The following is a 15,970-nucleotide window of genomic DNA, read 5'->3' as shown; positions in this document are numbered from 1 at the left end:
TAGAACACAGTGCACTAATGCACACAGGTGTGACATGGGCATGACAGGGACCTTCACACAGAGACAAAAAGCTCTTCAGATTTGTCTGCCTGGGCAGTGCCTCACAGGGCTGGGGCTGCCTCTTAGTGCCTCAGGGGTATGAAGCCAGGACAGTCTAGAAAAAAGGCTTTTATTGTCCCAGGCTGGAGGGCAGGGTCAGAGGTAGCTGACATCATTGCAGATGATGGGCTGGCGACTACGGCAGCTCATGAGGGCTGCGAAGCGTGAGACATCCGCAGGCATTTCAGGTTCTGGGCGAGGTGGGCATGACAGCCGCTTTCCTGCCATAGCTGTCCGCCGAGCCCTGGCCAGCCGGCGCCGAAGCTGCTCGGAGAGGCCAAGCAGGAACTGGGGGGGCCGAGCATGGGCACGGTGCCCACCTCCATCACCTCCTTCACTCCCTGTCTCAGGCAGCTCCATCCAGTTGTGCACCAAGTCAGCAAAGCAATTGTCCCCCAGTACCAGGGGCTGGCGACTGCGACCCCTATTCAGTAGGGCTGCTGTCCAGTCCTCTGCTTCCAGTCCCTGCCAGTGCTCCAGGCAGGCGTCTGGGGTGGACTTGGGCCGTGGACGGTGGACAGGTGGTACACTGGCTACAGGGGCCCTGCTGGGCATGGGGAGGCCACTGACTGAGAGGCGCTGCCTACGAAGGGGCTGTGCTGAGGGTGCTGGGCGCTGGGGAACAGGTAGTTCTTCCTCTCGCCATGTGCTGCCTGACACCTCCGAGAAGCCAGAGTCCCAGTCCAGGGCATGCTCCCTGGGGCCTCCCAAGGCTGCACCCCTGTCTTCTGTCACCACTGCCTCTTCTTCCTCCTCCTCCACACAGCAGACTGAGTCTTCTTCCAAGGCACCTGAGGCCCTAAGCTGGTGGCGGGGCTGCACATCTGGGCCAGTTTGGGGGGTTGGCTGCAGGGGACCAGGCATTGGGGGTGAGCCTGTGTCCCGACCACACAACTGAGGGGAAGAGAGGGCAGAAGTCAGAGAGGTATCACTTGTCACCAGGTCAGCCCAGAGTACAGAGGGTCCAGGAGGGTTAGATAGGCCTGCTGGCCTGGGCAGCAGGGTGCTAGTGAGCACAGGGCAGGCGTGGGGTGCTGGCACTCGAAGCTGGTGTGGTTCTCATTCACCGACCTGGTGGCAGTCCGGCAGGCTGCAGCACGCAGGGCTGGGCAAGTCGACACCCGCCACCAGGGCGGGCGGGCGGGCAGGCAGTGTTGTGGGCCTGAGCAGGGAAGTAGGTCCTGCCCAGGACTGGAGGGGGATTCAGCTTCCAAAGCCCAAAGCGTTTTTCACAGAAAGAGCGCTTGCTAGGTGAGGGGTGGAGAAGGGAGGCATAGGCCAGCCTGAAGTAGGGGGCGTTCACAGCAGTGCTAGCACCTCGTTAGTCCCTTGCCGCCCCATGCCCCACCCCCAAAGAAGTTCCCCTTCCACTCTCTCCTCCCGCGCCGTTCCAGCAGCACGGCCAGCTGGATGCTGTTATCTGATGCTCAGCGCAGTTCCCAACCCTCCGAAATCCGACGCGGACCATCTGAGCCATATGAGCCGCGCCGCCCCCACCCCGCGCCGCCCCCATCCCGCCTCGGACGGGCACGCTGCAGCCACCCCGCACCCGTCTGCTGTTCCGGCCGGGCAGCAGCCTGGCACCCCGCACGCGTCCTCCCTAACCGCACCCGCTCCCGAGCCTCACCAGTTCCCAGCGGAGCTGGCTGAGGAAGCTGTCAAGCCGAGCGCTGTGCATGTCCGTGCCGGGGCCCCAACTGAGCCTACTGGCTCCTCTGGGAACCCCGGCGGAGCCGCGCGGAGAGGGCTGGGCGGGCCGGCCAGCGGCGCCCTCAGCCTCCGCCTGGCTGCGCGGCTCCTCGCTCTCCGTAGCTCCCGCCGCCGCCGCCCCGACATCTGGCAGCCGCGCCCCGCCCCGGCCCCACGGCCAAAGGGGGAGGGGCTAAAACCCGGCGTCCCTCCGGACTCCGCCGCCGTTCTTGTGGGGAAGGGCGGGGTCGTAGCTGGAAGCCGGACGGGGTCGGGCCCGGGATACCCAAGCCCCCAGATGGTTGAGTGGACCCTGCATTTGCTGCGTGACGCAGGACAGGTCGCCTCCGTGCGGGGGCCTCATCCTCCCCATTTCTTCAATGGTGAAATAGCGGTCCCTCTCACGGGGCGTCATGCTGCGCCCGCACATAGGCAGAGCGCCCCGTATGGTCGGACCCAGAGAGGTTGTGGCCCACTCGGGGCCTGACCCACGGGACCCATTCCTGAGGCTGGCCTCGGCACTCCCTGAACAGGATGGAAGTGGGGTTCGGCCTGAGGACTCAGAGAGGGTGGGACTTTGTGGCAGCGCACTGGCGGGGCCTCAGCCGCGTTCCAACTGAGCTAGACGGGACTGCCCTCTAGTGGGGAGTGCTCGGCTAGTCGCGAGTCCAGCGGCGACACGCGACCATCGGCATGCCCTCTGCCGGTACCAGGTGCAGACTGAGGGTGGGTGCTGGGGTGAGCCTGTCTCCTGAGGTTGCTCTATCAAACAGGCTAGGCTCAAGAGTAGTGTAGCTGCAGACAGACTGGACATACCAGCTACAGGAAAATACCAGGGAAGGAGGGCCATGGGCTAGCCTGGGGAAGGGCAATCTCAGAGGAGGTGACATCAGGATGCAATCAAGAGGAGGGGCATTCTAGGCAGAAGGAGCAGCCAGGGAAAAGACCCCGAGGGACAGGAGCTGGACAGGGCCAAACATAAAGAAGGCCCAGGTGTCTGTGATTGGTGGTGGCGGCAGAAGGGAAAAGGTCAGCAAAACCAGACTCTAACGGCCTTAGAGCAGAATGTGGGTTTTGTTCTTGGTGTGATGAGGAGCAATGGGGGCCTCTGAGCAGGAATGACCTGGGCTAGCTCTTGTTTAGATAATCCCAGCTGCTTTCAGAAAAGGATTCTGCAATAAGAGTGGAAGCCCCTGCCGTCATCCAGGCAACGAAGGGGAGGGCCTAGGCCTGGGCAGGGCAGGTGCACTGAAGGGGGGTCACTTTGGGGTATGCTTTGGAGCTAAAATCAAGTCTTGCTGATGCATGGATGTGGGCAGGAAAAGAGGCATCAAGCATGACTCCTACATTTCTGGCATTAACAGCTGGTTGGATGAAATTGCCATAAACTGATCTGGGAAAGACTGGAGAAGAGTGGATTTGGAGAGGAAAATCCAATGATCATTTATGGACATGTAATCCTTGAGATGCCTGATAGACATCCAAGAGGAGTTGCAGAGTCAGCTGCTAGGTGTATGACTCTGGACTTCAGGACAGAGATCAGCACTGGAGCCTTGGATCTGGGAGGAATAGTGAGTGAAAGGATGGTATGTAAGGCCATAGGCCTGGATGAGGTGGGGTGGGAGGAAATGAGTGTAGAGGGAGACAGCAATCAGGACTGTGCCCTGGGACATTCCACGAGGTGGAGGTAGGGGAGATATGAAGCAGAACTATCAAAGAAGCTGAGCAGAAACAACCAGGAGAAATCTGAGAAGGTGGGGACTCAGGAGCCAAGGGGAGCAAGCATTGAATGCTGCCGAGGCAGTGAGGGTGAAGAACAAACCACTGGATTCGGCAGTGCATAGGTCATTGGGAACCCTGACAAGGGCAGTTTTATGTAGAGAGGGACAAACCTGATTAGAGTGTGTGGAGAAGAGAGTGAGGGCTGAAGAACTGGAGACGGCAAATAAAGACAACTGTTTTTTTTTTTTTTTTTTTTTGAGACAAGGCCTCACTCTGTCGCCCAGGCTGAAGTGCAGTGGCATAATCTTGGCTCACTGCAGCCTCGATCTCTTTGCTCAAGTGACCCTTCTATCTCAGCCTCTCAAGTAACTGGGACTACAGGCATGTGCCACCACACCCAGCTAATTTTTTTTTTTTTTTTTTTAAGAGACAGGGTTTCACCATGTTGTACAGGCTGGTCTCGAACTCCTGATCTCAGACGATCCTCCTGCCTTGGCCTCCCCTACAGGCATAAGCTACTGTGCCTGGCCAGAAAACTTTAAAAAATGACATACAAATACAATAAATGGACAGATCTCAGAGTTATAGCTCAATAAATGTTAAAATCTGTAGATACTTGTGCAGCTGCCACCCAGATAAAGGTATAGAACATCCTCAGCAACTCCTGGATGCCATCTGGTGCCCTATCCAATTGATATTCCCAACAGTAACCAGTATTTGTATTTCTATCATAAAGGATTCCTTTTGCTTATTGGCTGTAGACAGCTTTTTTTTTTTTTTTTTTTTTTTTTTTTTTTTTTTTGAGACAGGGTCTTGCTCTGTCACTCAGGTTGGAGTACAGTGGCATAATCATGGCTCACTGCAGCCTTGATCTCTTGGGTTCAAGCGGTCCTTTTACCTCAGCCTCCTAAGTAGCTGGGACTACAGGCCTGGATCACCACACCCAACTAATTTTTTGTAAAGATGGGGTCTCACTTTGTTGCCCAGGCTGATATCGAACTCCCGAGCTCAAGTGATCCTCTCACCTCAGCCTCCCAAAGTGCTGGGATTACAGATGTGAGCCACAACACCCAGCAAGTTTTCAAAGATTTTGTTGATGGTTGGGCTCATTTTTTATAGGCAGATAATGTTCTAATAGAGGGGGTCCAGCTGGAGTTGAGACTCTGTGGGGTAGCAGGTCCTGGGCCCAATTTTCCTGGGTGCTGTGATTGCTCTATCTCCAAGGATTGCATTACCAGTTTCCTCATCTGAACCTTAATCCTCCTCTCCTTCCATGCCCTTAGAGTTGTAATGAATGGGGGCAATGGAAAATGGGATATTCTGAGCCTCTGGAAGCCTGACAGAGGTCTAGAACTCAGTCACCAGGAATGGGCGGGGATAGAATCTGGGAGGCCCAGGAGTCCCACCTGCCCAGCTATGTTTGAGCAACTGACCTGGCAACAGAGTGAGTCAGACAAACAGCCTAGCTTTCTGAAGCCTCCTCTGCTGTCTGTGTCTTCAGGTCATCCTGGTGCTGCTCAGGCTCCTTGTGTTCCTCTTTGCTCTGGTGGTCTCTGGTGAGGAGGTGATGGGTGGGGGAACCCTAGTTTTCCCTTGGAGTCCTGACCCTTCCCAGATAAGCTACCATGGAGGACAGGGATTGGGGGAGAGGTAGGAAAGTATAAGAATCTGAACCCCTGGCCCTCACCCCTTATCTTGGCTGCTTCCTCAACCAAGTTCTCACTCCCCATCTGTGAAATGTTGGATGCTGGATATAAGGAAAGGCCTTAGCTGCGTGGCCCCGTGGCATGGTCAGGCCCTGTAGCAAAAGGACAGGACTATGCTAGTATATGTGGTTCCATCAGCCTGGGGGGTTCCATCAGCCTGGGGGCCTCCAACCTGAATTCTCTGTTCTTCACAGACCTCTGCAGGTTTATAAATGTCTCTGAGAACCAGGGCCCTGGCACAATCCTTCAGTTTTTCTCCTTCAACTGTTCCTCCTACATGCCCACACCCACCCTGGAGTTGCTCAATGTCCAGCCACCCACCACCTTCTTCAACCCACCCAGCTTGGCCAGGTGGCAAGGGACCTATGTGGGCAAGGTAAGGTAATGTGTACAACTGGGGACTGTGGGGGCACAAAGGCAGACCTAAAATTTCCAAGCCCCACATGGCACTGCCCACCTACCCCAGTTGACCTTGAGCAGCTCTGCTCGGTTGGATGCCCTTATGGTGAACCACTACAAGCTGCAGCTGAAGTTCACATGTGGCAACCATGTGACGGAGGGATCACTCTCTGTGAATGTGCATCGGGACCTTAGCCATATCCAGTGTGCTGGTCAATTTGCCAGCCCAGGTGAGGCTGTCAGCAGGGGTGGGCAGGCATGGCCTGAACAGATCTTCCCTGACCTCCACTCTGGCCAACTGCGGAAATGATTCAGGTGCCAGAGACAGTCACACCTGGGGCTCGGCTGTACGCTCTGCTCCTCCCAGACTTAGAACTCTACAGAGCCCAGGTGAGCCCAGGACATGGGATGGTGGGTGACAGGATGGGGGCAGGGGGGATGGAGAGAATAAATTAACCCCTGCCTGGCCAGGCACAGCCTGCAGAGGAACCTTGCAGCAGAGGCACAGATGAGCCTCTACATGATGCATGTTCTTGGAGAGAGCTGCTGAGGGCTGCTCACTCCCCAGTGACCATGGCTGTTCCCACAGGGACATCTCAGAGGCTGAGTTCTTTCAAGATCTGTTATGTGTTCTCAGTTCTCTATGACAATTCTGTATCATTTCTGTAATAAAAATATATATATATAGGTAATGGCCAGGCACGGTGGCTCACACCTATAATCCCAGCACTTTGGGAGGCTGAGGCAGGTGGGCTCAGGAGTTCGAGACCAGCCTGGCCATCATGGTGAGACTCTGTCTCTACTAAAAATACAAAGATTAGCCGGGTGTGGTGGCATGTGCCTGTAATCCCAGCTACTTGGGAAGCTGAGGCAGGAGAATCGCTTGAACCTGGGAGGTGGAGGTTGCAGTGAGCCAAGATTGTGCCACTGCTCCAGCCTGGCTGACAGAATAAGACTCTGTCTCAAAAAAAAAAAAAAAAGTATTTAAAAACAGTAACTCGCTTAAAAGCAAAAAGGATTGAGGATTGTGGCCAGGGCTTGGGCTGGAAGGAAGAGATTGTGACCAGGACCTGGGCTGGAGCCCAGGCTGGGATAAGGGTCAGTGGTGAAGCATGAGAAAATTGGGTGTGAGGCTGGGCGCAATGGCTCACACCTGTAATCCCAGCATTTTGGGAGGCCGAGGCGGGTGGATCACTGGAGGTCAGGAGTTCGTGACCATCCTGGCCAACATGGTGAAACCCTATCTCTACTAAAAATACCAAAATTAGCCAGGCGTGGTGGTGGGCACCTGTAATCTCAGCTATTCAGGAGGCTGAGACTGAAGAATCACTTGAACCCAGGAGGTGGAGGCAGGCAGGCAGGCAGGCAGGAAGGAAGGAAGGAAAGAAAGAAATTAGCTGGGTGTGCTGGCACTGGTGTGTAATCCCAGCTATTCAGGAGGTTGAGGCAGGAGAATCGCTTGAATCCAGGAAGTGGAGGTTGCAGTGAGCTGAGATCGCACCACTGCACTCCAGCTTGGGTGACAGAGTGAGACTCTGTCTCAAAAAAAAAGAAGGAAGGAAAGAAAGAAAGAAGGAAAGAAGGAAGGAAGGAAGCAGAGAGAGAAGGAAAGAAAGAAAAAAGGAAGGAAGGAAGGAAAGGAAGGAAGGAGGGAGGGAGGGAGGGAGGGAGGGAGGGAAGGAAGGAAGGAAGGAAGGAAGGAAGGAAGGAAGGAAGGAAGGAAGGAAGGAAGGAAGGAAGGAAGGAAGGAAGAAAGAAAGGAAGGAAAAGAAAAGAAAATAAGTTGGGTGTAGGCAGGTGCCTGCTGGGTTGCTGGAGGGTTGCTGCTGGGTTGTTGATGGGGGTGCTCAGGGCACTTGGGGTTGAATGGGGTTGCCAGCATCTCTGTTCTGTCAGTTGAGCATTATCAGTGCCCAGGACCTGCCACACTTCCCTGTACCTTTCTCCATCAATGAGCAAGGTTGGCTGCAGGCACCATCCCAGGGCCTCCTAGGCCAGGCTCGAAAGGTGAGCATGACCTGGAATCTGGGGGTGTCCATGGATTGGGTAGAGCTCCTACCTTTTAGAAATTTGTTTATTCTTGGCCTCCTTGGCCTCCTCAACTAACACTGACTTTCTCAGACCTGGACCTGCTGCTCCATGCTGGTTGTCCTCCCACCTTAGCTTGGTTCTGTGCTGGGCTCTGGAGTTCTAGAAAGAAGAGAAATCCCTCTCTCTGGGAATTCACAAGCCCTCTAATAGAAAGAAATGTGTTTAGGGCAATCACACAGTAAAAGAAAGTCTTGGGTAATGGCCGGGCATGGTAGCTCACCCATGTAATCCTAGCACTTTGGGAGGCTGAGGTGGGTGTTGTCACCTGAGTTCAGGGGTTCAAGACCAGCCTGGCCAACATGGAGAAACCTCGTCTCTACTAAAAATACAAAAATTAGCCGAGTGTGGTGGCACATGCCTGTAATCCCAGCTACTCAGGAGGCTGAGGCAGGAGAATTGCTTGAACCCAGGGGATGGAGGTTGCAGTGAGCCGAGATCATACTACTGTGCTCTAACCTGGGCAAAAAAAAAAAAAAAAAGTTCTGAGTAAAGTGGTCAGTGCAGTCTGGAGGTGGCTTTCAGCAACTCTAAGATGATAATTCACATTGTCAATGATTCAGATATCACTCTTGGGCTGTTTGCATCCTAATGGAATAATTTATGGCCCAAAGATATGGGGCTCAAAGGAATACTTGTCAGCAGAGTGACAGGTCATGGGGATCATGGGAAAGAGTGGAAGTTGAGGCTTCTTTTGCAGATCCTAAGTGAGATTGCCTATTTAAGGGGAGGACTGGGCATAGACAAAGAGGTGGACACACACACACTCCGGCTCCTTTTCTGTTCTGGGTGCACCACAGGTCTTCCAGCTGCAGATCTTCTCCATCGGTCATGATGAGAGGTGTTGAGGGAGGGGCGGGTACTGGGATGCCTCTGTGGCTGGTCCAGAGGTGACCCATAGTACCTTTTCACCTTCCTGTTTGGGGGCCTGGTCTTGGAGAAGGCAGCAAGAGGGCCAGGCTCAGCGGCCTCCTTTGCCTATGGATCTGGTGGGCTGGTGGGAGTGGGACTGAGCTGGGAGCGGGGCTGATCTCTGTGTTCCCTGACCCTCTCACCCCATGCAGCAGACAGTGTGGTCCAGACCACGATGCCCTGGAGTTAGCTCACAACCCAGGCACTTCGGTTTCCAGGCTGCAGGTGAAGGCCTTTGAGCAGCACCAGCTGTGGGCCAGTGCCAAGCTCAAGCTCACCATGAATGTGCGGCTGGTCAACCTCTGACCTCCACGCTGCCTCCCAGTGCTTCTGGTGTGAGTACACAGGAACCTTACCTGGGCTGCTGGAGCCACAGCCATGACTCAGGGTGCTGCCAGACTCCCGCCTTGCTGCCACGGCATACTCTCAGGTTCCAAATCCCCGAGACTGCACCTGTGGGCGCCGTGCTGAATATTCTCACTTGTGAAGATCTGGACTCTGTTGACGCCACCCTGGACTACAAGCTGTGGTTCCACAGCTCTTCCAACCCTGCCAGCCTCTGCCTTTATGACAGAGTCCTTGAGGTGCCCAGTCCCAGCTCCCAGACCCACTTGCAGGGTGCTTGCAGTGGGAAGGCATGGGTGGGCCAAGGGTCTCTGAGAGCTGAGACCATGGAAGTGGGGGTGGGAGGGATGGCTGTTGAGCCAACCTGTGTTGCAGTCTGGAAAACAGGATCCGGGCAGGATATTTGTGGATGCCCTGGCCTGCAGCAGCCCCGTGTGGCTCAGGGCTCTCTCAGGCCCTGACTGGACCTCACTTTCTAGTCCCTTTGGCTAGGTGAATGCCACACTGGACTGTGACACTCCTGGAACCTGCTTCCAGCATGCAGCCTTCATCCTGGTGCTCGATTGTGGCCAGCCCCAGATGACCAGTGAGTAACCACACCCGGCCTGGACACCTAGGACAAGGCTGTTCTGTCCTCCTGCTTCCCATGCTCAGGACAGGGTCATCTCTCCTCCTTTAGAATCCAGTAGGGCAGGGTTGTCTCCATTTCAGACCCTGAGAATATATCTCTTAGACCCCCAGCAGAGGAAGGCTTCTGCCCTACCTTTAGACCCTCTCACTCTTTAGACCCTCCAGGGCAGGGCTCCTCAGACTCCCAGTTCAGGGATAGGCATCCCAGGCCAGCTCCTTGACTGCCAAATGACCTACAGCTGAAGCGCCGGTACTGGTGATGGTGACACCCATCAACGAGTTCTCCCCAGCCTGTGCCCCTCGCACGTTCCAGGTTCAGGAGGATGCAGTGCCCCACACTCTGCTGGGCTTTGTGGTGGGCATGGATATGGATTATCCTCATGACAACATTGAGTACTACACCTCTGGTGGTCCTACCACCTTTGCTGTGGACAATCTCAGTGGTACATCCACCCCAGGGCTTGGATGGAAACGGCGAGCCAGAGTTGGCTCTGCAGGCTGAGGCTGTGGTCTCCCCTTCTAGGGGAAGTTTACCTTCTGGGACCTTTGGACTATGAGCAGCAGAGGCTGTACAGGCTCACTGTCCTGCTGATTGACCATGGCCAAGAACAGAACCCCAACTATCACCGCTCAGGCTCCTGTACCATTACCATCAAGGTTGAGGTAACTGTGTCCTAAGGCTTTGGAAATAAATACTTGGAAAGATAGGAGTTCAGATCGCCCTGTGGTGTTCTGTTTTTCCACTCTGTGCCTTGGTTTCTTCCACAAGTTGGCTGGAGAGGAGTGGGGCCTAATTGTGGAAAGCTCTGGAGCCTGTTGTGTGATGCTTTGATCCCTTAATGCCTAGGCTCCGGCTGTGGTGAGAAGAAGTTGAGGGGCTGACTCGGAGGTTTAGGGGGTGGGTTCTACCCACTCCTAACCTGGTTCCTTTCTGCAGGATGTGAATGACCATGCCCCAGAATGTGAGCCCCCATTTCAGGAACTCACCATCTATGCTCCTCTGGGCCGTAGTGTGGAGGTGACCAAGGTGTCATGCCGGATCCCTCAGGAGCCACAGCACCTGACCTATTCCTATAGCATCGTGGGAGGAAGGGGACATGGGCACCACCAGGTTGTGAGTGAGGGGCAGGCCAAGGCCAGCAATGGTCTCTTCCTCCTGTCACTCTGATTTCAGGGAATAGCCAGAACTGATTCATCCTGCAAGAGGCCATCCTGGTACACAGTGACCTTGTGTTGGGGCCCTTCTGGCCACAGCAGCCCTGTACCTATGAGCTACTGATCTGTGTGGCTGATGCAGGCCGCTCCACCCCTGACCTCAGCACCACAGCCACCATTATTGTGCATCTAGTTCACCGGAGGGCCAGCACAGTGGCCACCAGCACCCACAGAACCACAGTGAGGAGGCTCCTTGGGCCCTCAGTGGGGTGGGAAGGGTGGACCTTGGAAAGTGAGGAGACCCAGTTTTTCGGGTGGAACTATGGGAAAGGCAGTTCAGAGGGAAGTGCTGAGTGCAGAGAGCCCAGAGGTGTTGAAGAGCAAATCACGGGTGTGGGGTGGCCTAGCCCAGGGAGGGGTTGGAAGGCTGGATGGTCAGGGCATTTTGGCAAGGCAGTGGTGAGGCTGTGGCCTCCTTTTCAGGTGCCCTCAATGATGACACCCATGCTCGTGACAGACACAGAGGCTTTCTGGCAACCACAGCCCTGGTTTGTGGTGGTGTTGACAGCAACTGGTGCTCTTCTCCTCTTGGCCCGAGACTGGCTTCTTGGCAGGCTCCTCCAGGGGTAGGGATCCTATCCTTGTGCTCCCTACCTGCCCCCAACCCACCTATGGACCCCAGTTGTGATGGGTGGTTTCACCCAAGATTAGACGACAATGCCCAAGTGGGTGGGTGACAAACTGATATTGAGGAGGGCTGCTCTCCCTCCAGAGGTCTTTAAATTAGGGTCAGAGAGACACTGGGAGGAAGCAACTTCCATCACCAGCAGAATCCAGTCTTGAAATGGGGGGAGGGTTGATAAGCTCAGGGCTTGAAACTGTGAGTCTGTCATGCATTGGGCATTTACCCCTATTCCTGACTTCTGCCCTCCACTGGAAAGCTTTCCTGCTCCTGTAGACTCTGAAGTTCCTTGTGGACATAGGACTGAGCCCGGGGAATGGGGATGTAATGATGTGGGCACTGCATACAGACACTGGTTATTCCCAATAAAAGGGGACAGGTGAATGATACTGGTTCCTGGAGCCAGTAGGCCTACTGCCTTCACTGCTTGGTTACTCCTCCTGGCATTTTAGGTTGGCCCGGCTGCTGCAGGCACCCAGCAAACCAGCCCAGGTTTTGCTGCTAAACAGGTCAGTCTCCTTTGCATACTTCTATGCCTGGGAGCCCATCTCTTAAACTCAGGTTGGGGCCCAGAGCTTTGCCCTGTACTTTTGCTCCTACTTTGCCCCAGCATCCAGGGAACTGAGGGATACATCGAGGGTTTCATGGAGGCACCGAAGATGGAGATGTCCCAGGCACCCAGCAGCATCATGAGTCTGGTATGTCAGCTCACCATCTCAAGTAGTGGGCACCAAGGCTGCTCCAGAGTACTCCCCTGCCCCCACCAAGCTTGCCCCTTTTCCCGTGAATGGCTATCCCTGTGGAAGTGCCCACACTAGCACCATAAGGATGGAGGAGGCAGGTGGGCTTCTGGCCTCTAGGGGCAGGTCTTCATCTGCTCTCCTGTGGGCAGGGTTCAATTCATTGCACCTTTTTTTTTTTCCCCTCAGCAGCATTTTGATGGCAGAGCGCAGGACTCCCGTGAGTCCCCCTCTTCCTAAACTATTCTCTGCCTGGGCCCTCACCCAATCTGAGTATCTCCTCCTCTCTTTACCTCATCTCAATATCTCCTCCTACTCCCAGGAACCCACCATCTATCTGCTTTTTTCCTGAATGGGGTCTGCACTCACCCCCACTCACGCTTCATCCGTCCTTTGTCAAATATCTAGGGGGTCAGGAGATGACTCATATCTGGTCTGGTCTCTGCCTACAACAGGAGGAGGGATGATGGTGAGGGGAGAGGCCCCCAGATAGTCCAGTGTCACCAGTGAATTATGGGAGAGTAATCTGGCATTGGCCTTAGGGAAGCTGGTGTCCAGTGTTGGTGAATCAAGGAGGCTTCCTGTGCATTTGAGACAGAGTTCAGAGAATTTGCTGAGAAGGGAGGGAGGGGACAGGTTAGATTCCAACGAAGGTGGGGTGTCACACTGAGGGTCCTGAAGGAATGATCTCCTACCCTTAGGTAAGAGGAAAGGGAGGCAGTTCTCCTGGGGCCAGCAGCATCCCCTGCTCTCCTCTCTCTCCTACAGGTTTTAAGTACAGGAAGAGACTACCTGTTTAACACACGCACAGGAGCCTGGCGCTGGCTCTGAGGCCAAGTAGCTGCTTTACCATGTGTGGAATTTCTTTTTCACACCATCATGGGCTGTGTTTTCAAGCTGATTCATAATAAACAAAATTACAAATAGAAAAGTTCTAGCCTTGTAGCCAACACGTGGGAGAAGCTCCGAAATCTGTGCCTCCTTGTTCTCACTTGGAGAACTCCCTATCTTGTGAGCAGACTCTGGGGAGCAGTAAGGTTTTCCTTTTCTTTCAGGTTTTTTGTTTGTTTGTTTGTTTGTTTTAAAGACAGGATCTCACTATGGTGCCCAGGTGGGAGTGCAGAGGCTATTCACAGGTGTTATAGCACACTATAGCTTCTAACTCCTGGCTTCAAGAGAGCCTCTCATCTCAGCCTCCTAAGTAGCTGGACTATGGGCGCAGCACTGCACCTGGATTTATTTTTATTTTAAGAAGGTATTGTATGATGCTTGGACTGACAGTGTGACTGATGCTGTATAGAGATAATAGGCTATCATCCTTATCAGTGACTGAGGGGCCTCCAATCAGCATATCTACTCAGGGCCACCTACTTCCTTTTCCTATCCAAAAGAGAGAGAACAATGGTGTGTGTGTGTGTGTGTGTGTGTGTGTGTGTGTGTGTGTGAGTGAGAGAGAGGAGATAGGGTCTGGCTTTGTTGCCCAGGCTGGAGGGCAACTGTGTGATCTTGGCTCACTGTAGTCTTGACCTCCCAGGTTCAATCGATCCTCCTACTCACATTCCCAGTAGGTGGGACTACAGGCATGGACCACCATGCCTGGCTAATTTTTAATTTTTTTGTAGAGATGGGGTCTCTCTACAGTTGACCAGGCTGTTCTTGAATTCCTGGGTCCAAGTGATCCTCTTGCTTCAGCCTCCCAAAATGCTGGTATTACAGGTGTCTGGGATTACTGTTGCTTTTTTTGTTGTTGAGATGTTCCTCTTTTTAATTTTTTTCTTAATTTTTAATTTTTGTGGGTACATAGGTATATAAATTTGGAGGTACATGAGATGTTTTGATAAGGCATGTAATGCTTAATAATCACTTCATCGAAAATGGGGTATCCATCTCTGGAAGTATTTATCCTTTGTGTTACAAATAATCCAATTATACTATTTTAGTTATTTTAAAATGTACAATTAAGTTATTATTGACTATAGTCACTCTGTTGTGCTATCAAAACACTAGGTCTCATTCATTTTTCTTTTTTTTCTGGTGCCCATTAACCATCCCACCTCCCCACCCCTTCCAGACTCTGGTAACTATCCTTTTACTCACTATCTCCATGAATTAAATTGTTTTGTTGGCCGGGCGCGGTGGCTCAAGCCTGTAATCCCAGCACTTTGGGAGGCCGAGACGGGAGGATCACGAGGTCAGGAGATCGAGACCATCCTGGCTAACACGATGAAACCCCGTCTCTACTAAAAAATACAAAAAAATAGCCGGGCGAGTTGGCGGGCGCCTATAGTCCCAGCTACTCGGGAGGCTGAGGCAGGAGAATGGCGTAAACCCAGGAGGTGGAGCTTGCAGTGAGCTGATATTCGGCCACTGCACTCCAGCCTGGGCAACAGAGCGAGACTCCGTCTCAAAAAAAAAAAAAAAAAAAAAAAGTTTTGTTTAAATCTTTTTCCTTTTTTTTTGAGACGGAGTCTTACTTTGTCACCCAGGCTGGAGTACAGTGGTAGGGTCTTGGCTCACTGCAACCTCCGCCTCTCATGTTCAAGCAATTCTCATGCCTCAGTCTCCTGAGTAGCTGGGACCCCAGGTGCATGCCACCACACCTGGCTTTTTATTTTTTACTTTTATTTTATTTTATTTTATTTTTTTTTTTTTGAGACGGAGTCTCACGCTGTTGCCCAGGCTGGAGTGCAGTGGCGCGCTCTCGGCTCACTGCAAGCTCCGCCTCCCGGGTTCCCGCCATTCTCCTGCCTCAGCCTCCTGAGTAGCTGGGACTACAGGCGCCCGCCACCGCGCCCGGCTAATTTTTTGTATTTTTAGTAGAGACGGGGTTTCACTGTGGTCTCGATCTCCTGACCTTGTGATCCGCCCGCCTCAGCCTCCCAAAGTGCTGGGATTACAGGCTTGAGCCACCGCGCCCGGCCTATTTTTTACTTTTAGTGGAGACGGGGTTTTACCATGTTGGCCAGGTTGGTCTTGAACTCCTGACCTCAGGTGATCCTCCTGCCTCGGCCTCCCAGAGTTCTGGGATTACAGGTGTGAGCCACCACACCAGTCAATTTCATCCTTTTTCATGGTTGAATAATACTCCATTCTGCATATGTACATTTTATTATTTTTTTGAGATAGAGTCTCACTCTGTTGCCCAGGCTGGAGTGCAGTGGCGTGATTTCATCTCACTGCAAGCTCCGCCTCCTGGGTTCACGCCATTCTCCTGCCTCAGCCTCCTGAGTAGCTGGGACTACAGTTGCTCACCACCAAGCCCGGCTAATTTTTTGTATTTTTAGTAGAGATGGGGTTTCACCATGTTAGCCAGGATGGTCTCGATCTCCTGACCTCGTGATCTGCCTGCCTCAGCCTCCCAAAGTGCTGGGATTACAGGCGTGAGCTACCACGCCTGGCCCATATGTACCATATTTTCTTTATTTGTTCATCTGTTGATGGACACTTAGGTTGCTTCCAAATCTTGGCTATTGTGAATGGCGCTGCAGCAAACACGGAAGTGCAGATATCTTTTTGATATACTGATTTTCTTTCCTTTGGGTACATACCCAGCAATAGGATTGCTGGATCATGTGGTAACTGTATTTATAGTTTTCTGAGGAACCTCCAAACTGTTATCCATGGTAGTTATACCACTGTTGCTTTTTGCTTTTTGAGGACCCCATCAAACTTCAGGGCAATTTGCCAACTGTATGTGGAGGTTTTCTTGGGAAGGATTTGGAGCTTTTGCACTGGGGTGAGGGGTGATGCAGACTTGAGAATCCTGTGGTGTGGCTGGTCCTGGAGGATTAGCAGAATCCCCC

At 53.3% G+C, this 15,970-nt stretch overlaps 2 protein-coding genes across 4 annotated transcripts; one reads left to right on the top strand and one right to left on the bottom strand.

Annotated features, from left to right (window-relative positions):
- Positions 1–152: 152 nt before the first annotated feature.
- INKA1 (inka box actin regulator 1) lies at positions 153–1,907 on the bottom strand. 3 transcript variants are annotated; one of them, XM_074032226.1, is made up of 2 exons: positions 1,727–1,907; positions 153–1,382 (listed from the first exon to the last, which is right to left on the bottom strand). In XM_074032226.1, the coding sequence occupies exon 2, from the start codon at positions 961–963 to the stop codon at positions 196–198; it is 768 nt and encodes a 255-aa protein (XP_073888327.1). In that variant the 5' UTR covers positions 964–1,382; positions 1,727–1,907; the 3' UTR covers positions 153–195. The 3 variants fall into 3 exon arrangements, with proteins under 3 accessions (XP_073888327.1, XP_073888326.1, XP_045242191.1); XM_074032225.1 differs by having other exon boundaries at positions 153–1,346; XM_045386256.1 differs by having other exon boundaries at positions 153–993.
- A 327-nt stretch (positions 1,908–2,234) lies between these two features.
- Positions 2,235–13,083, top strand: CDHR4 (cadherin related family member 4). Its single transcript, XM_065539324.2, is given in 18 exon segments — positions 2,235–2,357; positions 5,012–5,074; positions 5,281–5,592; positions 5,683–5,845; positions 5,914–6,005; positions 7,512–7,718; positions 8,604–8,950; positions 9,046–9,199; positions 9,453–9,546; positions 9,830–10,033; positions 10,114–10,253; positions 10,528–10,676; positions 10,763–10,985; positions 11,229–11,371; positions 11,880–11,936; positions 12,038–12,125; positions 12,360–12,391; positions 12,944–13,083. Coding segments are annotated over 18 exon segments (2,646 nt in total). The 3' UTR covers positions 12,999–13,083.
- The last annotated feature ends 2,887 nt before the right edge of the window (positions 13,084–15,970 follow it).

Source organism: Macaca fascicularis, chromosome 2, assembly GCF_037993035.2.
Source record: "Macaca fascicularis isolate 582-1 chromosome 2, T2T-MFA8v1.1".
Lineage (NCBI taxonomy): Eukaryota > Metazoa > Chordata > Mammalia > Primates > Cercopithecidae > Macaca > Macaca fascicularis.
The sequence above is the reverse complement of the archived record's forward strand: the minus strand, read 5'-3'. Positions and strand labels throughout refer to the sequence as shown.

What these genes read in the sequence shown, in the direction of transcription:
- INKA1 (XM_045386256.1), bottom strand. Translation starts at nt 1,777, where the DNA reads ATGCACAGCGCTCGGCTTGACAGCTTCCTCAGCCAGCTCCGCTGGGAA. An exon ending in GCCAGCTCCGCTGGGAACTG is followed by an intron (nt 994 to 1,726) that starts GTGAGGCTCGGG and finishes TCTTCCCCTCAG; the next exon opens with TTGTGTGGTCGGGACACAGG.